General features: G+C 39.9%; 1 protein-coding gene across 1 annotated transcript; it reads left to right on the forward strand.

Moving 5' to 3' along the window:
• Positions 1-629: 629 nt before the first annotated feature.
• Positions 630-24,145, forward strand: LOC148032565 (uncharacterized). Its single transcript, XM_087683943.1, has 5 exons — positions 630-757; positions 855-858; positions 947-1,517; positions 17,833-17,907; positions 21,588-24,145. Exons 1-5 carry the CDS (start codon positions 630-632, stop codon positions 23,351-23,353), a joined length of 2,544 nt encoding a protein of 847 aa, XP_087540069.1. The 3' UTR covers positions 23,354-24,145.
• Positions 24,146-24,159: the final 14 nt, after the last annotated feature.

Here is a 24,159-nt window from a genome sequence, read left to right on the forward strand (position 1 = left end):
CAGATTGCTTATGATTGTCTTGATTTGACTACTCAAGTCTTTCATAAAAAACATGTTGTTATGATGCATAAATTGTTGAAAAGGAATCTATTTGGGAATGTTGTAGGCTATGTTAGTGTGATTGAGTTTCAAAAGCGGGGGCTACCGCACTCTCATACTTTGCTAATTTTGGAGCACCCTTTTAAACCCTTTGAAGCATGCCATTATGATAGATTTGTTTGTGTTGAGTTTCCTGAAAAAGCAAAGTTTTCAACTTTATTTGAAACTATCTCAAAGTGCAATGCCGATGGTCCTTGTAGTGCAATGAATCCCAAGAGCCCTTGCATGCGCAATGGTCGATGCACTAAAAAATTCCCTTGGAGTTTTGTGAATGTAAAAACTATTGATAACTCTGGCTATCTTGTTTATAGAAGACGAGATGATGGAAAGACGGTCACAATAGAGGGTAATACTATTGATAATCGATGGATTTTTCCATACAATCCTTACTTGAGTAAAAAATACAATGCACATATAAATGTTGAGGCATGCTCAACAGTGGCGTTGTTAAGTATTTGTATAAGTATATATACAAGGGACATGATCATGCAACCATTAATTTTTATGTTGGAAACTCAAGGTTAAATGGTATGACCTTTCATGAAGTGGATGAGATCGAGAGTTATTTAGATGCACGGTATATTTCTGCTTCAGAAGCATGTTGGCGAATATATGACTATGCATTGCACAATGAGAGCCTGATATACAACGGTTGCAAGTGCACTTGCCTGATGAGAATTTTGTGGTGTTTCAAGATACGAACAATATATAAGATGTTATGTAGAATGAAGATATCATGAAAACTACTCTTACAGAATGGTTTGTGTGCAATCGTATTCATCCAGAGGCTCAAGCTATTCGGTATCAAGACTTCTCGGTGTATTGGGTGTGGAATGCACAATGAAAGGTATGGACAAAGAGAAAGCGTGGAAATACGTGTGGTCAAATATACTTTGTGCCACCTATATCTAGTGAGCGTTATTACTTGCGAATTCTCTTGACAATGTCTCAAGGATGTATGTCTTTTGATGATTTGAATACTATTGGCAATGTGGTATACAACACCTTTAAGGAAGCCTGCATTACAAAGGGTGTGTTAGAGGGTGACAATGAGTGTGTTGTGTGCTTGGAAGAAGCTGCATCTGTTCAAATTGGTGCCCAATTGTGTGCTTTTTTTGCTACAATTTTGGTCTTCTATGAGCTTGCGCAGCAGCCTGGTCAGCTTTGGGATAGGTTTATGTCACCAATGGTAGAGGATATTTTGTATAAGTTACAGCTAGAGCATGTGCATATATCTTCTACAGTTCTACAACAAGAGGCATCAAACATGGCTTTATCGCATCCTCAGGATCTTTTACGACAGCATGCGCAAAGATTGTCTGACTTTGATGGATTGCCAGAACCTCGCCAAACAGATTCTCAGTTGTGTGCTAACCCTCTTTTAGAAGATGAACATGCATATGATATACTGGAGCAATGTAGAGTTTGTGTTCTATGGAGGCAATGTTGAATGACAGACATAGAGTTGCATATAATACAATTATAGGTGCTATTGGTGGAAACTCTGGGGATGTTTTTTTTTTGGATGGTCCTGATGAATCTAGAAAGACATTTCTTTACAAGTGTTTGCTTGCTAGGTTGCATAGTGATCGACATATAGCATTAGCAATAGCATCATCTAGCATTGCTGCTTTGCTTCTATAGGGCAGTCGTACTGCTCACTTGAGGTTTAAACTCCCATTGGATCTATGTAATCGATCCACCTGTAATATTCCTGTTCAGAGCAATCTTACTCAATTGTTTAGACAGTTGAGCCTTATTTTGTGGGATGAGGCTTCCATGATGCACATGTTTGCATTTAAAGTTGTTGATATAACTTTAAGAGATGTTATGAGCTATGATAAACCACTTGGTGGAAAGGTCACTTTGCTTGGATGTAATTTTAGGCAAATCCTACCCATCATGATGAAGGACTCCCGTGAAGATATTGTTAACGCGGGACTATGTTACTCTCATTTATGGTAGTATGTTAAGGTGCTAAGGTTGTTTGGGAATATAAGGATGTCAACCGTTGGTGGTATAATGGATAATGGATTTATTAGTTAGATTCAAGGGATAGGGGATGGAGTGGGTATTACAGAGAATTGTGATAAGTTACATATTCCATTTAACATGCTATTGAAAGTACACTCGATCAAAACCTTGGTTGATAGTGTGTACGGTGAAGTGTCCACGGTGAGAGACTTTGGAGTATATTTCAACAAGCGTGCTATACTTGCATGTGCGAAATACAAAGATGGCTTCTTTGAATCATTTTGCATTGCAATCGATGCCATGACAAGTTATATAGTACTATAGTGCAGATTCAATTGCAGAGACCGGTGATAGCTCATTTTTATACTCTGTAGAGTATTTAAATACACTAGATCTTGGAGGTGGATTTCCTCCCCATCTATTGTTGCTAAAGATGAATGCACCTATTATTATGCTTAGGAACTTAAATCCAACAAAAGGTTCGTGTAATGGTACACGGTTGATATGTAAGGCATTCAATAAAAAGGTGATAGATGCTGAGATAATAATAGAGACAAATGTAAGGGAATGATTTTTCATCCCTAGTATCACTTTTATTCCTAGCACATTGCAATTTCCGTTTACTATGAGGGGAGGAAATTTCCTGTTCCGACTAGCGTTTGCTATGACGACCAATAAGTCGTAAGGCCAGATGTTGTCTGTTGTTGGTCTTTACTTCTAGACACCACTATTTACACATGGACAGTTGTATGTTGCATTTTCAAGGGTGAAATCCTCATGCAGTGTGAGGATCTTACTAGATGAGAATGGAAGCATTGTGAATGCCACGATGAACATTGTGTATCAGAAGATGCAATAAGGTGCATTGCTTTTTTGTAGAGATGCATACAAAGATGTATTTTTTGGAGGGTGGAATGATATGCTTGCATTTTTGCAGAGATGTATCTGTTGAATTTTGATGGCTTTGTAGTCCCTGCTTGGCATATATGTGAAATGGCCTTTGTGCTATATTCGGTTGGCATATACTCGGTGGTAATTGAGTATATATTTCCTACACTGTATATAAGTGTTTGCTTGACTTTTGCAAATGCCTACTCCAAGCTGGGGATATTATCCAGCTTTTGAGTATCAAAAGGAACTGTAGTGTATCTTGTGCATAGTGACAACGCATGATATTATAAGAAGAACGCTTGCAAGGGTCATTAAGCATTTATATAATGATGTCAATCTAGAGATTTTACTTCCAGTTTTTATTGAGATGGTGCATTGTGGATACTTAGGGTTTTCGAGTGCATATGGGTGAAGCTGAGCAGAAAAAGAGGTTTCGACGATCTCACATTGATAGAATACCGAGGGGGTGGCTGGTGTATGAATTTAAGGACCTCGGTTGTTTGTGATGCTACATCAAGCTGTGACAATGCCTACCGAGTGGTTTACAAATGTTAGGCCAGGTATTGTTATTCTAATGTTAAGTAATCTTTGTCGATTGTTAGATGTATTCACGTTTACGTTGTGGGATTTTAAAAATTTAGGTGCAAGAAAGAGAGGAAAGACTATCATGTCCCCTGTATCATCACCAAGACGAAGAGTGGAAATGGGACTTGCTTTATCTGGGCATGCTGTGTTGGAGAATGGAATTTTTCCTAATGATTCCTTAAAGAAAAGAAAGCTTCATTTTTGTAGCGTTTGGATGTAGATGCATAGGCGTAATCAAGAAGTGACAATTTGTGCTTTGTTAATACTTGGATTTATGGTACAAAGTTATCGGCTCTAGCAAGCTTTGGTTTTGGACTTTGCTTCACCTGTGTGGATTGATAATACTGCTGAGAGTTTGTATTTGATGCTTGGATATGCTTAAACTTTATGGTTTGTTTCAACATAGTAATGATTTTTCTGATTGTAACATCCAAGGATCATGTAGAGCTACTTCTATAATTGTTGCCCAGAGCAAGTATGGATGTAACTATAATATTGGTACATGGTCATTGCATGTATATATGAGTCTATGTACTCCTAGATGCAAATGCATGTTTGGTCTTTTGTACATGCGTGTAAGAGAGAGAGAGAGGGATAGAGGGAGGGAGAGAGTGAGTGTGGATAGAGAGGGGAGAGGTATAAAAGGTGTGAGAGATAGAATAGAGGAGAAGGATAAAAGAGGGGAGGGAGGGAGGAAGAGATAGAGGTTATGGAGGGAGAAAAAAGATAACAAGGGAGGAGGGAGGGAATGAGAATGATAGATGTGAGAAAGAGAGATGGGTAACAAATATATGAGAGAAGAGTCACAAATGAAGGGGGGTGAAGACGGGTAGGGAGAGAGAGGAAGAGGCAAAAAATAGTGAAAGAGATTCGGGATAGAGAGAATATATGGTAAGCAAGCATATGGTTTCTTGCACTCAAGGATACAAAATATGCATTTCGTATATCTTTTGTTTATGGTTTGGTGCAATGTTATTTCCAATTGTAACATCCAAGGATCGTATAGAGCTATTACTAGATATCATGCAAAGTACGTATGGGTAAAGTTTACAAGTTTGGTGTCTAAATGGCATTGCATACATATGTGAGTCTCAATACACCTAGATACAAATGCATGTCTATTGTGTGAAAAGACAGGGAGAGATGTAAAAGTTGTGTAGGAGAGGGGTCACAATCAAAGGAGAGGCATAAAATAGGGGAGGGAGGAATACATTGTGAATATACTCAATGTTTTCAAGTGCATATGGATGAAGTTGAATAGGATAAGAGGTTTCGATGATCTCACACTAATAGAGTACCAAGAGGGTGGGTGATGTATGAATCTAAAAACCTCGATTGTTTTGTGATGCTACATCAACCTATGACAATGCCTATTGAGTGGTTTGCGAATGTTAGGCCAGGTATTATTGTTTTAATGTTAAGTAGTCTTTGTTGGTTGTTAGATGTGCTTACATTTATGTTGTGGGCTTCTAAAAATTTAGGTGCAAGAAAGAGAGGAAAGACTATCATGTTCCTTGTACCATCAACAAGATGAAGAGTAGCAATGGGGCTTGCTTTGCCTAGCCATGCTATATTGAAGAGTGAAAAATTTTCCAGTGATTTCTCAAAGAAAAGAAAGCTTCGTTTTGGTTAGGCCCCATGGGAAGTTTCAAAAATTTTGTAACATTTGGATGTAGATGCATAGGCACAATCAAGGAGTGACACTTTGTGGTTTGTTGATACTTGAATTTGTGGTGCAAGGTTATTAGCACAGTCTCTAGAACAAACTTTGGTTTTAGGCTTTGCTTCACCTGTGTGGGTTATTTTAATATTGAGAGTTTGCATGTAATGCTTAGACACACTTAAACTTTGTGGTGTGGTTCATATATCTTTCATTTGTGGTTCCTTTCACCGTAGCAATGTTATTTCTCATTGTAGCATCCAAGGATCATCTAAAGCTACTTCTAATTTGTTGTGCAAAGCAAGTATGGATACAAGTTGATAAGTTTGGTGCATGGTCATTGCATGTATATATGAGTCTATGTACTCCTGGATACAAATACATATCTGGCCTTTTATACATGTGTGTAAGAGAGGGTGAGAGAGGGAGGGAGAGAGTGATTGAGTGAGTGAGTGTGGATACAGAGGGGGGAGGTGTAAAAGGGGTGAGAGATAGAGGTGTTGCGAGTAGAGGAGAGTAAAGCATGTGATGTTTTTGTGATAGCATTACCCACTGTGCGATATAGAAGAGAAGTTGTTATGCGATAGCTTCACTTTCCTTACATCCCGCTTTGCGACAACGAAGCTGCCATGAAGCGGGATAGCGTTCCTTGAGTGCAAGGAACGTTAGTTTCACATTCTACGGCCTGGGCATGGAAGGCTAGGGTTTGTGGATCGTGTTGGGTTAGGGTTCAAGGTTCGTATTTATAAGGTAAGGTAGTTTTGAAGATTATAGATGTTTAGGGTTGGGGTTCTTATTGGACTCGCGCTGATATCTCTTGAAGCGCATCCTCTCTGAAGCCATGAAAGTGCTGAATAACTCTACGCTTGCAATGGCTATGAAAAGGATGCAACAGTGAATTTGCAGCCCGAGCTTCGTCGCAGTGGGTGATGCGTTACGGTAGATGCATTTCTTCACTTGGATTGCTCAGGGCACATGATACCTCTTTTTCTCCTTGCTCTTCCTCTCGCTATTCTGCCTCATAGTCGCTCCTGGGTCAGGGGCTGCCTGTGATGCTTAGCAGAGAGTCGGTTTGTGTAGCTGCTTGCTATGGGATGAGTCTGTTAGACTTTGAACCGTTCACGGGGCCTGCCATTAAGGATTAATAATTTTCATGCTTCGTGAATAGAATGTCTCAAATTGTGAGTAGGCCAGGAGTGCTTAAGCGCTCCAGTGAGATCTGCAACGTGCCTCTCCGTTTAAGAGGATGCTGTCGAGGGTTGGAGGCAGAAGCAAGTACAGTTCAACCACTCATGTGCTCAGTTCTGGCCATTCAAAGTCTGCATGGGTTGCTAAATGACTCAGTTCAACCACTCATGCTCAGAGTTTTGGCCATATTCTCTTGTGAGTAAAGAGATTGAGATGAAAATATCTTTCTAAACTCACAACCCAGTTGAAGAGGCACCACCCAAGCATGGCCATATCTTCTTGTGAGTATATAGATTTAGATAAAAATAAACTAAGGGATGCATGATAATTAGATGAAGGAATTTGCATTAGGCTTGGGCTTCTCATATAGATTCTTAAAGGCATCCCACTTTGAGCTTACTAAAAGGTGCTTTCTCCATTCTTGGTCTTACTTTTTCTAATTTCCACTTGCTGAGCTAAATCTACTTGGAGAGACCAAAGATTGAACCTTTCCTTGTGATTAGAGTCTTCACTGAGTGAATGCTATCCAAGTTAAACTAGTAGCTTGATTGCTCTTACCATATCATGAGAAATGAGAATAGTCATGTGCAATTTGATCATTTGATTGATACTTGCCCTTAACATCCCCTTGTGTTGTTAATTTGATAAGAAAGGAATTATTAAACCATTGTAAAAGGTGAGTTGGTATCCAATGAGTTATTGAAGTGCCAAGGTAAGCCCCTCTCCCACCAAATCCACAGACTATTCCATGCATGTCATGAAAAGATCCAAAGTTTTTTTTTCTATATCATTTCATGTTCATTGATTTATTAAAAAGATCTACCATGTATATACACCAATTGAGGAAAATGATGGTGTTAGGTGAGATGGTAAGACAAAAGTGAGATGCTCCTTCTTTGCTATTGAGGATTGTGAAAGGTGGACCACTTGTCTTGAGGGAAGCTTTATTACCTTTAAGTGATCTAAAGATTGATGCTTGTGTAAGTGTAGGTACATTTAATAAAGAGCCTAAACCTCAAAGAAAATGCACTTAGCACATGGTAAATGTATTGGCTAGACATTTAGGTTATGCTCTTGGAATATATGCGTTAAATGGAAGATGGTAATTGGAATCTCTGTTGAGATTGCACACATAGGTTGGCTCATTAATACATGCCTCATGTAGATACATGGTCTTGATTGTGTATTTTATGTTGATGGCATATGCAAATAGTGCAAATTTGGATCAAGATAAGCATTGCATAAGGTGTAAGAATTTTAGATTTAATATTGTAATCCATATAGAAAATAAGGTGTAAGAATTTTAGAATTGGTATTGTAATCTATATAGAGAATACAATATAAGAAAAAACCTTATATATTATCTTAAAGAGAGTATTTTATCTTTGTTTCAAATAAAAATATTAATTTTCAAAATGATCGACTATAGCTCCCACAATCAGAAAAAAACCAAGGTTAGGTCAAAACCCTAATCCATAAAGCCATAGCCAAACTTTATTACTACTGTTCAAGCATCAAATCAAGGAGGAGAAGAACTTGGAAAGATTGATGAAAGACCAACGACCCCGAACTAAGAAGATTCGAGTTTAACATAAACTTAGACATAGTTTTTACACCACACGGTCATTACTTGTGTCTCTTGACACACTGTAATTTGCTCTTATAAAATCTGAGAATTATGAAGTTGTTTATTCCTGCTCCGGCCATCTAATATGGGCAAAGATTCTCCAACTACTTGCTTCAAAGGAGTCGAGTTTCACACCTGGCAAATCTGCATAAAACTCATATTGATGAAGAAGGATCTCTCGACCATTACCGTTGGAAAATAAAAGAAGCCTTGTGATGTGGACCTTGCAGTCATTTGGCAAAAAACGATGATAAGGCTTAGGCCATTATCAAATTGGAGCTAGATGATAGCTATATCCACCATGTGGATGACTGTGATACTTCACAGGATACATGGAAGAGACTTGACGCTTTGTTTGATGCATAGTCTAAGTCATCAAAGTATGGTCTCTTGATTGAGTTTTTCAGACTTGAAATGAAGATTAGCATATCATTTGCCACATATCTAATTTACATAGAAGGACTACTAATCCAACTTGCAGGAATCAACATTAAAATGAAATAAGATGTTTGTATTGATATTCTACTTAAAAGTTTGCCTCTTGAATATAACAATGTATCAACTCTAATCAATATGCCAAACCTTGAACTTGTTGATATCCAGGTATCATTGTAAGAGGAGGAAAAAAAGCTAAAAACTAAGAAAAAACCAAGCACCTCTAGAGATGAACATGCATTATATATTGGCAACATGTACAAAGGCAAGAAGGACCAGCTTCTCTGTGACTTCTATAAAAGGATCGGACACCTCGAGAAGTTATGTCACATCAGAAAGAGGTTCTTAAAAACTTATCTAGTTATAGTTAAAAAAGAAGAAAATGGAGCAAAAGAAGAAGAAGACCATTAGGAGGATAAACTTCATCAGTTCTATTCAAATATACTTTTTTAGCCTTGTATTGCCTAGTTTTAATGCTTGGGACATAAACTTCTAAACTCCTCAAGTAGCCTTGTATTAGAGTCTCTGTGTACTTTGTGAGGCCTTTGCTACAGCCTCTAGATATCCATCATGTTTATGGTACCCACACTTAGCCTTTTTGCAACAACCTCTGGAGTTTTGGCATCTTTATGGTATCTCTACACTTTGCAGAAGTTGTTTTCATTAAAGCCTCTACACACTTTGAACTTCTAGTTGTGATTGAGGAGGGGTATTGAGATATTTGCAATCACACCTATTTCATTCCCTTTCTAAGGAACAGTGAGGGCTTAGGACCAGAATTCCATATGCACAGTAGGAGAAGTGCTATCATTTAATTTCTATAAAGCATTGTACTTGCACTCTTGTCTAATGCAGTGATAATACTTTTTTCTTTTCAGTAAAGTGTTTATGTCACTGTCCACACACAAGATTGTCTTTATGAGTCCAAGCCTCAATCTTGGAACCCAATTCACTTGTGTGACAATTTGTCTTGTCAGGGTTAATGTCTTTATGAGTTTCTTCTTCCTCTTTCAACCCCCATAGCTTTCGTATCTACCATGCTTTAGATCTCGTATAATTTAACAATGGTTTGGCTGAGTGGATGAATAGAACCATCTAGAAGCGTGTATGCAATATGCTTAGCCATGAAGGCCTACCACAGAGCTTTTGGGCTGAGACAATCAATACAACTGTGCATGTCATAAATAAATCACCTTCCAGTGGTTTGGATTTCTAGGTTGCAGAGGAGGTATGGATTAGAAAACTTGTGTTTTATGCACATATACGTATCTTTGGTTGTGAGGCATTCTCCCATGTGCCCAAAGACAAGCGTACTAAGCTGGATCCTAAGAGTGTCAAATGCATTTTTCTTGGCTATGGAGATGTAGGTGAAAGGGGTTACCGTCTCTGGGATCCGCAAACATGGAAAGTCATCCATAACCATGATGTAGTCTTCCATGAAGACAAGATGCATAGGTAGCTTGAGAAGGTTGTAGAGATACATAGGGTTATATTCCAGAAGGAGCAACGTACTCATGTACAACCAGTGGGACAGCCTGCAGGAGTAGTTGGTACACATGGCCAGGGTGTTGGGGGATAGGATGCTAGACATGTAGCAAAGCCTGTGGTGAGACGATCTACTAGAGCTATACGTTCACCTAATACATTTGAGCCCTAGATGCATTATGTATTGGTTACAGATGCAGGAGAGTCTCTCATCTATGATGAGGCTATGCATAGGGGTGACAGTCACACCTAGGAGAGGACTATGCAGTTAGAGATAGAATCCTTGCATAATAATATGACTTGGGATTTGGTTGTATTGTCTTAGGGTAAGAAGGCTTTGCCATGCAAATGGATGTATAAGCAGAAAAGTATCCCTGGAAATCCCAAGCCGACTTATAAGGTAAGACTTGTTGTTAAGGGTTTTAAATAGGAGCATGGAGTTGACTTTGATAATGTATTTTCTCATGTGGTCAAGATGACCACCCTACGCTTAGTTTTGGCCTTAGTTGAGTAGCTTGACTTGGACATGTATCAAATGGATGCCAAGACTATATTCTTGCATGGGGATTTGCATGATGAGATATACATGGAGCATCATAAGGGCTTTGTAGAACTTGGTAGGGAGTACCTAGTGTGTAAATTGAAGAAAAGTCTTTATGGCTTGAAACAGACACCTAGGGAGTGGTATCATAAGTTTGATGCTTTTATGCAGTCATAGGGCTACAACAGGAGTGCTATGGATCTGTGTCTTTACACGAAGAAAGCTCGTGATGGCTCATTGCTTATTTTGGTACTTTATGTGGATGATATGCTGATAGGGAGTGGTATCATAAGTTTAATGCCTTTATGCAGTCACAAGGCTATAACAGGAGCGCTATGGATCCGCATCTTTACAGAAGAAAGCTCGTGATGGCTCATTGCTTATTTTGGTACTTTATGTGGATGATATGCTGATAGCAGGAAAAGCTCGTGATGGCTCATTGCTTATTTTGGTACTTTATGTGGATGATATGCTGATAGCAGGAAAAGCTCATGATGAGTTGGATGCTCTTAAACCTCAGTTGAAGAATAGCTTTGAGATGAAGGATTTGAGACATGTCTCTCACATTCTTGATATGCGCATTAAGTGCGACATGCATCAAGGACTACTCTACCTATCACAGAGAGAGTATATTCATAAAGTCCTTAAGCATTTTCACATGCAAGAGGTGAAGCCTATTGACTATCCATTACCTTTTTATGTGAAGGTTTCACATGTCGACCACAGACAGATGAGCAAAGGATCGAGATGGCCAAAATCCCTTATGCATGAGCCGTGGACAGTTTTATGTATGGCATGATGGCCACTCATCTAGATATTACCTTTGCAGTTGTTATTGTGGTACACTATATGGCTACACCTAGCAAGAAACATTGGGATGCCATGAAGGGTATCATAAGATATCTGAAAGGCACATCAAATATGTGTATTTGCTATGGCAACCAAGATACATGAGTTGTGGGGTACACAAACTTCGATTATGCAGGACATGTAAATAGTAGGAAGTCCACTTCTGGCTATGTATTCACCTATGCTGGAGATGTTGTCTCTTGGATGTCCAAGGTTCAGAAGTGTATGGCTCTCTCTACCACTAAGGTTGAGTATGTTGCAGCTATTGAGGCTTGCAAGGAGGCCATATGGTTGGGCCGTTTGGTTCATGACCTTGGGATTGACGCTATACCTACACTGCATTTGGATTTTATGAGTGCTATTCAACTAGCCAAGAATTCGGTCTTCCATGCAAACCATATAGAGGTGAGATATCACTTCATACGTAGGGTCGTGGAGGACAGGTCTGTTGACCTTGTCAAGATCTCCATTAATGAAAATCATGTAGATCTACTCACAAAAAGCCTCACTATTAAGCGCTTTGCCTTCCTCAGGAGATTGATGGGTGTTGGATGAGAGGACGTTTTTGCTCATCCTGTTGTACATTTGTACATTGTATTGTCTTTTCTTTTTCTTTTTCACTCCTCATTGGGATAGATTTGCCTTTAAGTGGAAGGTTGTTGGGGGTAAAGGTGCCTTTGCCTAGCCGCCCGTGTATTACTACACTAACAATACTTGGCACTGCACAGTGCAGGTGGTAGGCGCTCGTCATTGTCACTTTATTCTTTTAGTGACAGTTTGAATAAGGAAATCCTGGTCACACATTGTGACTGTTGGAGTTTCCATTTGGTCTCTCTCTCTTTCTTGCTCTTGCTCTCCCACCATAGCTCTTCTAAGCAAGCTTCGATCCTTCTCACCTTTCAAAATCTACTTTCCATGGGTCTACATAGTCTATTGATAATGCATTCCTCTTGGTGGTTCCATGGCTTGGTGGCAATCTCCTCATGTCTATTAGGATGGATACTTGAAATTGAAGTGTTTGTGTTATAAGATCTGAGATACACGCTCGAATTTCTTATATACTTAAAAGATATATGGTGTTGTGTAAGATCTGAGAACATATGAGAGAAAAGAAAGATGTAGAGAGAGAGAGAGAGAGAGAGGGATAGAGATATTGACAACACACCAGGGACTCGAAGATGGGCCAGTTCGCCCCTCGTGGAGTTATATTATTGACAAGGAGTAAGCTCCTTCATTACACATAAACCAATTCTTAACTTGTAGATATTGGGAACAAGATCACGGTTCCTTACACGGTATACAATTGGCTAATACTTGCACAACTTGAAAGTTGGCACCTTTTGATACTTCTTGAGTCTCTCCTTATCTCCTATACAATATGTGTAGGGATCTCCTCTTGGAGCTTGATTTCAGCAGAGCTTCCTCAGCACTTGCACATTTTCTTCTCCTCTTGGAACTTGATTTTAGTAGAGCTTCCGCAGCACTTGCTTCTTCTCTTCTCCTCTTGGATGCATACAAAGTGATGCTTCCTTTACCTTCTCCACACCCAAAGAGAGCCTCCCTTTTTATAGACTCCAAGAGCTTCTCTTCTTGGAGAGAGACTTGAGTGCCAAGATTGGAAAGGGTGATCTTCATGCAAGATGTGGCTGTTCCAGGATCTACTCTGTAGAATCAATTTTGGAATCTCTCTGTGTTGCTTGGATGAAAAAAATTCAACACAAAAGTTTTAGATCTCATTGTTTTTGACAACCCACCCAGGCCGTTTTTTGAGGTCCGCTTTCTATAACAAGATATTGTAAAAATGGGTTCACCATGTCTATTTTAAGAAAAAATAGATTTTTAAACTCTACTCTTAACTTATGGTCCATGCAACCGCCTTGAGCCATAGATAAGGAGAGCTCATTAGATTGCCTTGGGCTTTAAACTTAAGATTGACTTCCCACAAAAGCTTGTGTCATCTTAGACCTTAGAAAGAGAATATCACTTCTCTCCTCACTTCCAAAGGATCACATCTCTTGTCTTTCTTAGTGAGAGAATTACAAATATCATTTTTCTTAGTGAAAGAATTACTTCTCTCCTTGATTTATTAAGAGAGAAAAGACCTGAAACCTTGACTTATAAGGGAGAGGATGACCCCAAATGAATGCAATGGTCATTACACACAGGTAAATGTTTCCAAGCGTCCTCGGATACACACATAAATACATATACACAATGCTAATGCACTTCCTCTTTTTAGAACTCAATCTATATTCATTTATGTATAACTTCTTTGTTCTTGTGTACACTCTTACACTTTGAAGACACTTTCTTCCCCCTTCATAACTTGTATTGTATATACCAGATATCCCCATCACAGTGCTTTGATCACCCCATTAAGTGATGCACTATGAATATTGGTCTCTAAATGGTCTCATGGCCATGTTAGATCATCATCATAATAAACTCCTAGACTCCCTCGTGAGAACCTACTAACTCAGTCAAGCATGAAAGCATGTATTCCAAGAAGATAGTATTGAAGAGATTTTTCTCAATCAAATAGGGAAGCATGTATTTAAAGAGGATGGTATCCATGGGATTTTCTTGAAATGTAAATGGATATGTAAAGGAGTTAGATGGGTTACATTGCATCTTTTTTATATTGTCATCCACAAATAGTATCATTGTAGGGATAAAGGGTGGCCAATCAATATCATCAAAACATTTTAGAAATTGTAGCTTCACCTTGACTTCTTACCGAAGAATGAGTTACGAGAACAAATGCACTGGAGGTATCACTTTCCTACAATCAGTCATATTCTCTTTAGAAAAAGACATGAAAGCGTCATATTATAAAGAATACATGTGGAATTATGTACCAGGAATCTAGATCCTTATGTCTCTTGCACATTTTTTTCTTTGCATATTTTTTGTGTAATGCATTCTTGTTGGAGGGGAATTCACCTTTAGGTAGTCGAGGAAGATAGAATATCTCCAGTATACCTTCTCATTCCACTACTGCTCAATTTGGTGATCCTTATATATAAGCTACTCCTCCTTCAAGTGCACCTAATCTATGCATTTCCTTGGCAAAGTTTGTTGCATCCCCTTTTCCAATTGCCCACACATGAACCTACCATTCATAGTTCTATTACATACAAAGAACACATCAACAAGATACCATTGCAAATATACTTCTATAGAAGGATACCAAGTAATGCCTATAGGGAAGTCTTCATGCTGCTAACTTGTATGACTTTTGAGACTCTATCATCATCTGGTTTGAAAATCTCTTTATCTTCTATGTGAACTAGAAGAATAAATTTTTTGTTCACTTAAATGTTGTTGTAGTTTTCTCATAGAGAGAGAGAGAGAGAGAGAGAGAGAGAGAGAGAGAGAGAGAGAGAGAGAGAGAGAGAGAGAGAGAGAGAGAGAGAGATTATGTGACTTTATAATTATCTCTCTAAGGGGACATAATTTTTTTTTACTGAACAAGGGTTGTCGGCAACCCCTTCTTGGCGAGAGAGAGAGAGAGAGAGAGAGAGAGAGAGAGAGAGAGAGAGAGAGAGAGAGATTACATGAATTTATAATCATCTCTCTAAGGGGACATGAAATTCATTTTGTTGAACCCATTCTCGACGAAAAAAATTTAACAAGTTGCTTCCATCTCATTAAGGGGATTTCACAAGTCCTCTCAAAGAAATAATGGAGGAGACTTGTGAAAAAAAATTCATCTCGAGAAGTGGTTGCAAGCAACCTTCTTCTCGATGAGTTGCTAGCAAATCCTTTCTCAACCGAAAAAAGTTAAAGCAAGTCACATAATCTCTCTCTCTCTCTCTCTCTCTCATTTATCTCACTTTCTTCTTCTCTCATTCGTCTTTGTCTCTCTCTCTCCCCCCTCTCTTTATATTTTTATTTAGTAATTAATTAAAAATAATTAATAATTAAATTATTACTTAAATAATAAATTAAATAATGTACATGTGTGTACATCTCTCTCTTTATGCATGTATATGTATGTATTTGTGCATGGCCTTTATCTTCATTTCTCTCTCTCTCTCTCTCTCTCTCTCTCTCTCTAGAGTCACTAAGACTCAATAATAGAGTCATTAGAGAAAGAGAGAAGAGAGAGATATATATCTAAATAATTTTTTGATGAGAGAGAATATAAGATAAAAGTTTTAAAATAATATTTGATGAGAGAGAAGAGATAAAAAAATTACTAGTTAAGAATATTAAATTATGTGTATATTTATGATATGTTTTAATATGAGACATAATAGATTGAGAATTTTTTAATGAACTATATTGAAATATTTGGACCTTATTAAGAAAAAGCAGTTCTCTCTTTTGGGACTTTTTTTCTCCTAACATAGAAAACTAATAATTAACATAACATATAATGGCTATTGTCTTTTGCATTGTATATGTGAAAAAATAAAGACTTATAAAACATTTAAAAAACTTTTATACTATTGAAACTATAATCAAAATGTGACTTTTTAGTATAATTATACTTGGGCCAAAAACTTTTAAATAGAGAAAGTTGATCTCAAGTTGGAGAGAGAGAGAGAGAATGTGTGTGTGTATTTTGATAAAGGTCCAACTTTATTAATATAAGAGAAGTCCAAATGTAGTATTGTAGTATTATAGAAGAGAGTTGTTATATATATATATATAGAGAGAGAGAGAGAGAGTGTGTGTGTGTGTCACGTGTGTGTGTTTTGATAAAAATTGAAAGCTATTAATGTGTAAGAAAGGCCCAAAGTTAATATTGTAGTATTGAGAGGGAGAGAGTATGTGTGTAAGATCCAAGGCTATTAATGTAGGAGGGGGTCTAAATAGTACTATAGGAGAGAGTGCTAGAAAATTTTGAAGCCAAAGAAGGGGATGCTTGGGGCCCCCTTCTTTGGCTTCAAAATTGAAATTCCTTACATTCAAAGTACCTAGAATATATTTTTGATTTTAAAGACTAGGCAAACCATTCATAAATTACTTAGTCAAGGTAGATTAGAGTTTGTATAAGCAATACTTTCTAAAGCTATGTCTTTAGTTCTATAATATACACTATACAAACCTACCTTGATTTGTTTCTCTATGTGGATGTGAGTATGTATGCATGCACATGTGTGTGTGTCTCATTAAGAACTTGTTTCTATATCTCTCTTATTCAAAAACTATTATCATTAAAAAACTATTTTTCTCTCCCTCTCTCTCATTTATATATATATATATATATATATATATATGTATATATATATATATGTATGTGTGTATGTATTTATGTGTGTATATTGGAAGTCCTAACACGTGCACACATATACACACATATGATTAGTTCAAAGAAGTATAACTATATATATATATATGTATGTATGCATGTATTTATGTGTACTGTATATTGGAAGTCCTAACACATGCACACACACATGTACACACATATGATTAGTTCAAAGAAGTATTAACTATATTTTATAGTCTAAGAATATTAATATTACAACAACATGACGTCAAGTTAACAAATACATGCACAATCAGAGATCAAGATGATGCTCTCTCTCTCTCTCTCTCTCTCTCTCTCTCTCTCTCTCTCTCTCTCTAAGCATATTGATTGAGTATCAAATTTATATTTATTTTCACTAATCAATATCCCTTCTTGCCACCACAACAACTAATCTACAAATGTGCAAGTTTTAATAACGAGTTTTAATTTTTAAATCAATTTTTAATGAGATTATTAAAGCCATGTAGTATAAAGAAAAATATTTATTAAGTATTTGGAATGGATGCAAATGTAAACATATTTATACAACAACCCATGCTTACTGTAGAGGACTTATATCTCATATTTGGAAAGATACAATGTCACCTATAATATGACTAACAAAGTAAAGACTTTGCTAATTCTTAGAGTAAATGCATTTTATTTTGTTGAGAAAATACATACATACCTCGCTTGGTTAGCTATGATCAAATTTATTATAATCTTTTATTATAATTGTCTATCAGTTTGTGGAATAATAGTACACTTGTCAGATGTCAATGTAGTAATATATATATATAAAAGTAAAGAGAGAATTGTTAATTGCAACACATATCACAATCTAATATAATACAAGTTTTATCGATTTTTTGGAGTGCTTGTACAAATGTTTCCATATTGCAAACATGAGAGAGAGAGAGAGAGAGAGAGAGAGAGAGAGAGAGAGAGAGAGAGAGAGAGAGAGAGAGAGAGAGAGAGAGAGAGAGAGAGAGAGAGAACTATTTGTTGAAACACCTTTCATAATACAATATGATACAAATTCTGTCAATCCAAAGTGCTAGCACAAATTATTTTTGTGTTACGAGAGAGAGAGAGACAGAGAGAGAGAGAGAGAGAGAGAGAGAGAGAGAGAGAGAGAGAGAGAGAGAGAGAGAGAGAGAGAGAGTGTGTGTGTGTGTGTGTTGTGTGAGAGGAGAGAAATAGAGGGAGAGAGAGAGAGAATCAGCTACACACACACACACACATAGAGAATGAAGGTGGTGGTGAAGGCAATGATAATGGTGGTGGTGGTAGAGCTGGCAGCGGCAGTGGTGGTGGAAGGGGAAGTGGAGGTGGGTACATCTAAGGATGGAATAAGTGAACTATATGGAATAATAATAGAGGGATCGCAAAAAAATAAAACTCGCTTCTTGCCCTTCCCTAACTCGAATACTAGGTTATTGGAATATAACGATTGAAGATGGTGATAAATTGCATGGATGGGGGATGCTCATTATGGAATGATAGAATTGGGATAGAACACAATCTCTTCATGGCATGGCAAATGTTGCAACAATCTTTACAAAAGAGCACATGGTTTGTACTTAGCAAAATCATTAGAAAAGTGGAAATTGGAGAGTAGCACGCTTGACCATGTCTACACCAATGATGGTGGTTGGTGACTATCTACTGATTGTAGATTTTCTATCATTTGTGACATCATTGCACTTGATCATTGTTCTTATAATGGAAGCCTTTGACATGTATCTAGCCACTATTGCTGGCAGGGATTACTTGAAGGCTTGAGATTCTGATAGCAAGGTTCATGACTTTCTTGAATGTTACATTGCAAACCTAGCCTAGGTGGAGGTGGCCTAGCTTGAGAGTCCTTTCTCTAAAGATGAAGTAGAATACACACTTAAGAATATGAAAGATGGGAAATCCCCTAGTACACATGCAATATTCAACATTGTCAAAGCCATAGATTGGGCTTTTGCTAGCAACTACATAGCTATTCTTCTCAAAATAAGGTATACACTTGCATAAGCTAGGAGTTTATGCTTATGTCTCTAGAAGCTTTGGGCTTTCATAAGGCAATTTTGGGCACGATAAAAACCCTCTTCGTGAATGATTTCACTCAAGTATGCATAATGGTGCTCCCTTTAAGTCATTTCTATTAAAGAGGTACATAAGGTAGGGGTGCCCAATGATCCCATAGCTCTTTGCTATGGTAATGGATCCACGGTTGAAGAATTTGGATTGGCTTGTGTAGAGGGGAACCCTTAAATCTTTGAATCTCTTGGAAGATGACTCTTTTTCATCACATGTTTTGTAGATGACACCTCCAACCTTGTTGAAGCTAAGAAAAATCGATTGGATTCTCTCATAGGGTTGTTCCAAACCTTTTTAAAGCTATTTGGCTCTCTTATAAGTCATAAGAAAATGGAGATCATTTGTCTAGGGCATAAAGAACCCCTAGAGAAAATTGGTAAATATGGATTTAAAGTGCTTAAGAAGAGGGAGGTATTTGAGTGCTTGGGTTATCCTTTAGGGTTTGCCCTAACCAAAACTCAAATATTTCTTTGGTTTAAAATCGAAGGGAGTTTAGGGCTCACACCTAAGGAGCTAAGGGCTTCTCATTTGATGGTATACTCATAATCTTCAATTAAAAGCTTCTTCTAGTTGAGATTATGTAGCCACCCTCTTCAGTTGGAAAAGACCTTTAGAATGTTCCTTTGATCACATGGGGAGACTTGGTCACTGTAAAGAAGGTTGAGGATGGTTTGGGGCTTGAGTCCTTGAAAGACAAGGCTTGAAGATTGGTCAAAAGTGTAGATAACAAGCAACCATGGACTACACTCATGAGATACAGGCTGTCGAATTGCAAATTACCAAGTGGTAGATGGCTTGAGTTGAGATTGTGATTGACACTTTGTTCAACAGAAGAGAAGCTAGAGGAAGTATCCCTCTCTTTTATTTTTTCCTCTCTTTAGTTAACTCATGGGAGCTTTGTCGAAGTCTATTGAGCAGTTCTATTGTTCTCCATACTCACATGGAATTTATCGAAATCCATTGAGCTTTTACCTCTTCTCCACAATCATGTGAAAGCTCTATTGAAATCCATCGAGCTTTTTCCTCTTCTCCACAATTGTGCAAAAGCCTTGTTGAAATCTAACAAGCTTTTTCTATCTTCTTCATACATACATAAAAGCTTTGTTGCAACCCATCAAGATTTTCCCTCTTCTCCACACAATCATGCACAAGCTTTAGCAAAAATCCACCAAAATTTTTCTATTTTCTCCATAATCAAGTGGAAACTTGGCCGAAATCCACCTAACTTTTTCCCTCTTTTCCATAATCACATGGAAACTCTACGAAATTTGACCTAACTTTTCCCCTCTTTTCAATAATTGTGCAGAAGCTCTAATAAAATCTCCTTAGCTTTTTCTCTCTTTTTCAAAATTATGTGGAGGCCCTACCAAATTTAGTGTAGAATTGTGGCCTCTAAAAGGCATCATTATGAAGGAAAGAGGCCATTAGAGAAGGTCCTTCTAAATAATCCGAGGATGCTCTATCAATAAACCTAGAGGACATCATCTTGGAGCTTGTGCAACATAGCCCTAGTGCTCATCTCAGCTTTTTAACAAAATAGGTGAAGGAGCCAATTGTAAAATACCTTACATTTGTTGGATCAATCTCCTATATTGGTGGCAAATCTACAGGTGCTCATCCCAACTTTTTTACAAAATAGGTGAAGGGGCCAAGTGTAAAATACCTTACATCTGTTAGATCAATCACTTATATCAATGGCAAATCTACAGGTTTACCATGGCCAGATTGTGGAGCTACATTAGCACGATGGCTAAAGATATATGAGGGTGCACAATCATTTGGTAAAAAAGGAGCCTTATGAGATAACATGCCTAAGGGCACCTTTGAAAGAAACATGAATAGCCTAGTGGTTGAACAGACTTGAACGCTTGTCTATTGTGTAGCAATGCCCTTAGTGTAACCATTTCATTGACACATGTTTTATATGTACACATAAATTGCTTTTATATTCACCCCACTAGCATCCTTGGACCATCCATCACTTGGCTGGCGTTCTCTAATTGGCCCCTTTACCCCGGAAGAGACAGTCAACAAAGCAAGGTCCTCTTCCAATTTCATCAGTACTCCAAGTTGGATTGTTGAGTTTTGGAGTGGAAGGAAGCAAGTGCACTCTGCGAGCTGGAGGTGGCGAAATGTTTTGAATTTCCAAAAGACGTGTGAACACAATTGGAGCTAAGTAAGCGCGCCCTCGAGTCGAGGATGCCGGGTGAACAAGGCCAATTTCTAGGATATTCTATGATCTATCCACAAGATGAAAAAATCATGACATCATCCGCGACTTCCAATGCGGTTATGACACTTGGTGCGAAGCACCAGCAGCAGCTTTGCAACCTCATCATGACACTGCACAAAGGTTTTGCTAATAAGTTGCCAACCCCACAGTCTGTCTACTCGTCTCTCTCGCGTCTCGATAGGAGGAGGAAGATGGCTGCAGCCTGCAGGTTTGTCTCGCCTGTCGCCATGTGATTGGCAGCTTGCGGGGCCAGTTTTCACTCTCTCGAGGTGAGAGAGAGAAACAGCGGGGAAAAAACACGATTTGACGGTGGCCAAAGGGCCACTGACAGTGATAAGACTACGGCATTAAGACCGGCAAGAGGTAGGGGTTGAGTACTACGAACGTGGGAAGCTTTTTGATCGTGGTGTGAGCATCATGATGGATGCAGGAGAGGGGAGGCTGTGGTGTGGCGGGGTGTCGCTACAGTGTTCTGACGAAAGGGGTGCGGGGGGGAGAAGGAGAAGAAGAAGACACGCGCCAAAACTGCGAAACGCCCTCCCCGGAGGCCGGTGGGGGTAGGTAGGAGAGAGAGAGAGAGAGAGAGAGAGAGGGGACGGAGAAAGCGTGAAAGTGGTTTCCGTAACGTTCTTGCCCCCAGTTCTCCTCCTCCTCTCTCTCTCTCTCTCTCTCTCTCTCGGATTTGAGAATCCAGGCCAAAAGGCGTGAGAGGGTGTCCTCCTTGCGGGCTGCAGCACCAGCAGCATCTCTCTCTCCGTCTTCGCTTCTTCGCCTGTAACTCTGCACCTCTTTATGTCCCCCTCCCCCGCCCTGCCGCACAAGCTTGGCGCCGTACCATGGCTCCCTCCCTCCTCCTCGCCCCCCCTCCATCCCCGTCCTCTCCCTTCGACTTCCTCCCCCCTCCCGCCATCCAAACCTCCACCACCAGCACCACCTCCTCCTCCACCCCCGTCCCCTTCGATCCTTTGTCTGCTTCCTTCCGCCCTAGCATCGCCGTCATCATCGGCGTCCTCACCACCATGTTCTCCCTCACCTTCCTCCTCCTGCTGTACGCCAAGCACTGCAAGCGTGCCGCGGCCGGCGCCTTGGCCAACGCCGCTGGCAGCCACGACCAGCAGGCCGGCATGAATACGGCCCCCCCGCCCCCTCCCCTCCGCGGCCGCGACTCTGGCGTCGACCGCACCGTCATCGACGCCCTCCCCGTCTTTTCCTTCGCCTCCCTCCACGGCCTCAAGGACGGCCTCGAGTGTGCCGTCTGCCTCTCCCGTTTCGAGAAACTGGACCTCCTCCGCCTGCTTCCCAAGTGCAAGCATGCCTTCCACATCGAGTGCGTCGACACCTGGCTGGGAAGCCATTCCACCTGCCCGCTCTGCCGGAATAGAGTTGAGCCGGAGGATGTGCTGATCGTCGAGGAATTCTTCAATGGAGGAAAGATACAGGTAGCTGCTGGACAGGAGCAAGAACGGCAAAGCTCGGCAAGAGCTTCCAATTACATTGCCGGAAGGATCTCATCTGCAGGCAGCGACGCCGGAATTGACAGGACGTTGCAGCTCTTCGTTGAGAGAGAGAGGGATCCCTCCGCTGTTGCTGCTTGTGCCAGCTTTAGGCTTGGCCGCAGTTTCAGCTGGAAGAATGAGCCAAGCTTCAGGAAAGATGGAGATTGCGGCAAGAAGGACCGGCCTCTGGCGCTTCCTATAAGTACTGCAATTGCAGACAAAGACCTTGATGCACAGTTCGCGCGACGCTTGTGGCACAGGATCATTGTCTCCGATGTCATGTTCCAGCATAGGTGGAGCGATTTCATGCCTTCGGATACTTTGTTTCTAGACACGCAAGCCGCGCAGGCTGATCAGCATCTGCCCTTCCTGATCGGATTGGATCACAGGTTGATGATGATCAAAGTTAATGGCGATGCTCAGCGGCGTCTATCTACTTCAAGAAATGCAGGCGATGGCCGTATGGAAGTTCCTTCCCAGAATTGTACATCCTCCAGCTACCATCAGAATACTGGTGATGGCCGCCAGGCGCCTGCCATCGCCGGGGTTGCTTCTGTGATTGACGATGAGCCGGCAATGTCGTTAGAGATGGAGCTGATATCAACAGCTAATCAACCGCCGGAAGGTGGACACATAAATTCATCCGAGAGGCAGGCGGGGTTACTCAAGCGAGCGCTTGCAGCGGGGATGGTGAGGGGCGGCAGCAGGAGAACGGATTCAGAGGCAACGCTGTTGCTCATGCCGACGAGGTATCCCAGGTCCTTGTCTGAGGTGTCCGGTATGAAAAGGTATGCGGACTCGTATGCGGACTCGCATCACATCTCCATAGCTGGTGCGGGCAAGACCAGGGACGACGAAGAGACTAAGAAATGGCTTTCCATTGCCAGAAAAACACTCACCTGGCTTACACGGCAGGAGAGGAGCAGGCTCAGCAGCAGCACCCCTAGTGCATTCTAGGAGCAGCAGTAGCAGCAAAGTCGGCAGCATCATGGTTGCCATCCCTCTCACAATCAAACAGCTCAGGGGAATCCGCCTGGAAAGATGGACTAGGAGGATTGTTCAAACGAGGAGGCAATTGGCGTATCACAGAAGAAGACATTGAGCGAAGTACCCGACCAGGCATTTTTGTACACAGGACTTGCCCTAATTTGTTTCTTCGACAGGGCAAATGAATACTCGTGAGCACGAGTACTCAGTAACGACTCAGTGATGAAGCAGTGCAGAGAGGGATTTGTAGTGCAAGGCCCAACAGAGCTGTAGAAGCTGCTTGAGCCTAAAGCCGTAATGGTGGTGCATTGTAGGTTATGTGCATGTGTGAATTATTGGTCTTCATCATTCGCGTTTTCTGTCGAGTGAGTCACTGCAGTGTTCAAGAGAAATCTAAGCGTTTAACGTAACACGATACTCAAAAAAAAAAAGAAGGAGAAACTTGTAAATTTCTAGAAAGGAGGATTCAATACTCATAAAGATAAAACTTGTAAATATCTACAGAGGACTCCGATGGGAGGAATCAATACAGCTAAAGATGAACTTAGCATATTGTAGATAAAATTTTGGGCAAGTCTATGATCATGTGCCTTTGGCAATGGAAAGCTTTTAAAATGAATAAGTCAGGGTAGTCGCAAAAATGTTTCTGATAGGATGAAGGGGTCGCCCCGATGATCATATGTTTATATTCCATGGCTTACACTAGCTTATTATATTAAGAACCACATCAAGGCAGGCAAGCATTGTGGTGAAAAAGTGATCAAATTAGAGTAGTT

Source organism: Lygodium microphyllum, chromosome 8 (assembly GCF_053477565.2).
Source record: "Lygodium microphyllum isolate KBCC chromosome 8, Lygodium_microphyllum_v1.1.10, whole genome shotgun sequence".
Lineage (NCBI taxonomy): Eukaryota > Viridiplantae > Streptophyta > Polypodiopsida > Schizaeales > Lygodiaceae > Lygodium > Lygodium microphyllum.

Coding starts and splice junctions, on each gene's coding strand:
- LOC148032565 (XM_087683943.1), top strand. CDS start 630: ATGACCTTTCATGAAGTGGATGAGATCGAGAGTTATTTAGATGCACGG. Junction 1,518..17,832: donor ATATGATATACTGGAGCAAT/GTAGAGTTTGTG, acceptor TAGAGAATGAAG/GTGGTGGTGAAGGCAATGAT. Junction 17,908..21,587: donor TGGTGGAAGGGGAAGTGGAG/GTGGGTACATCT, acceptor CTCGGATTTGAG/AATCCAGGCCAAAAGGCGTG.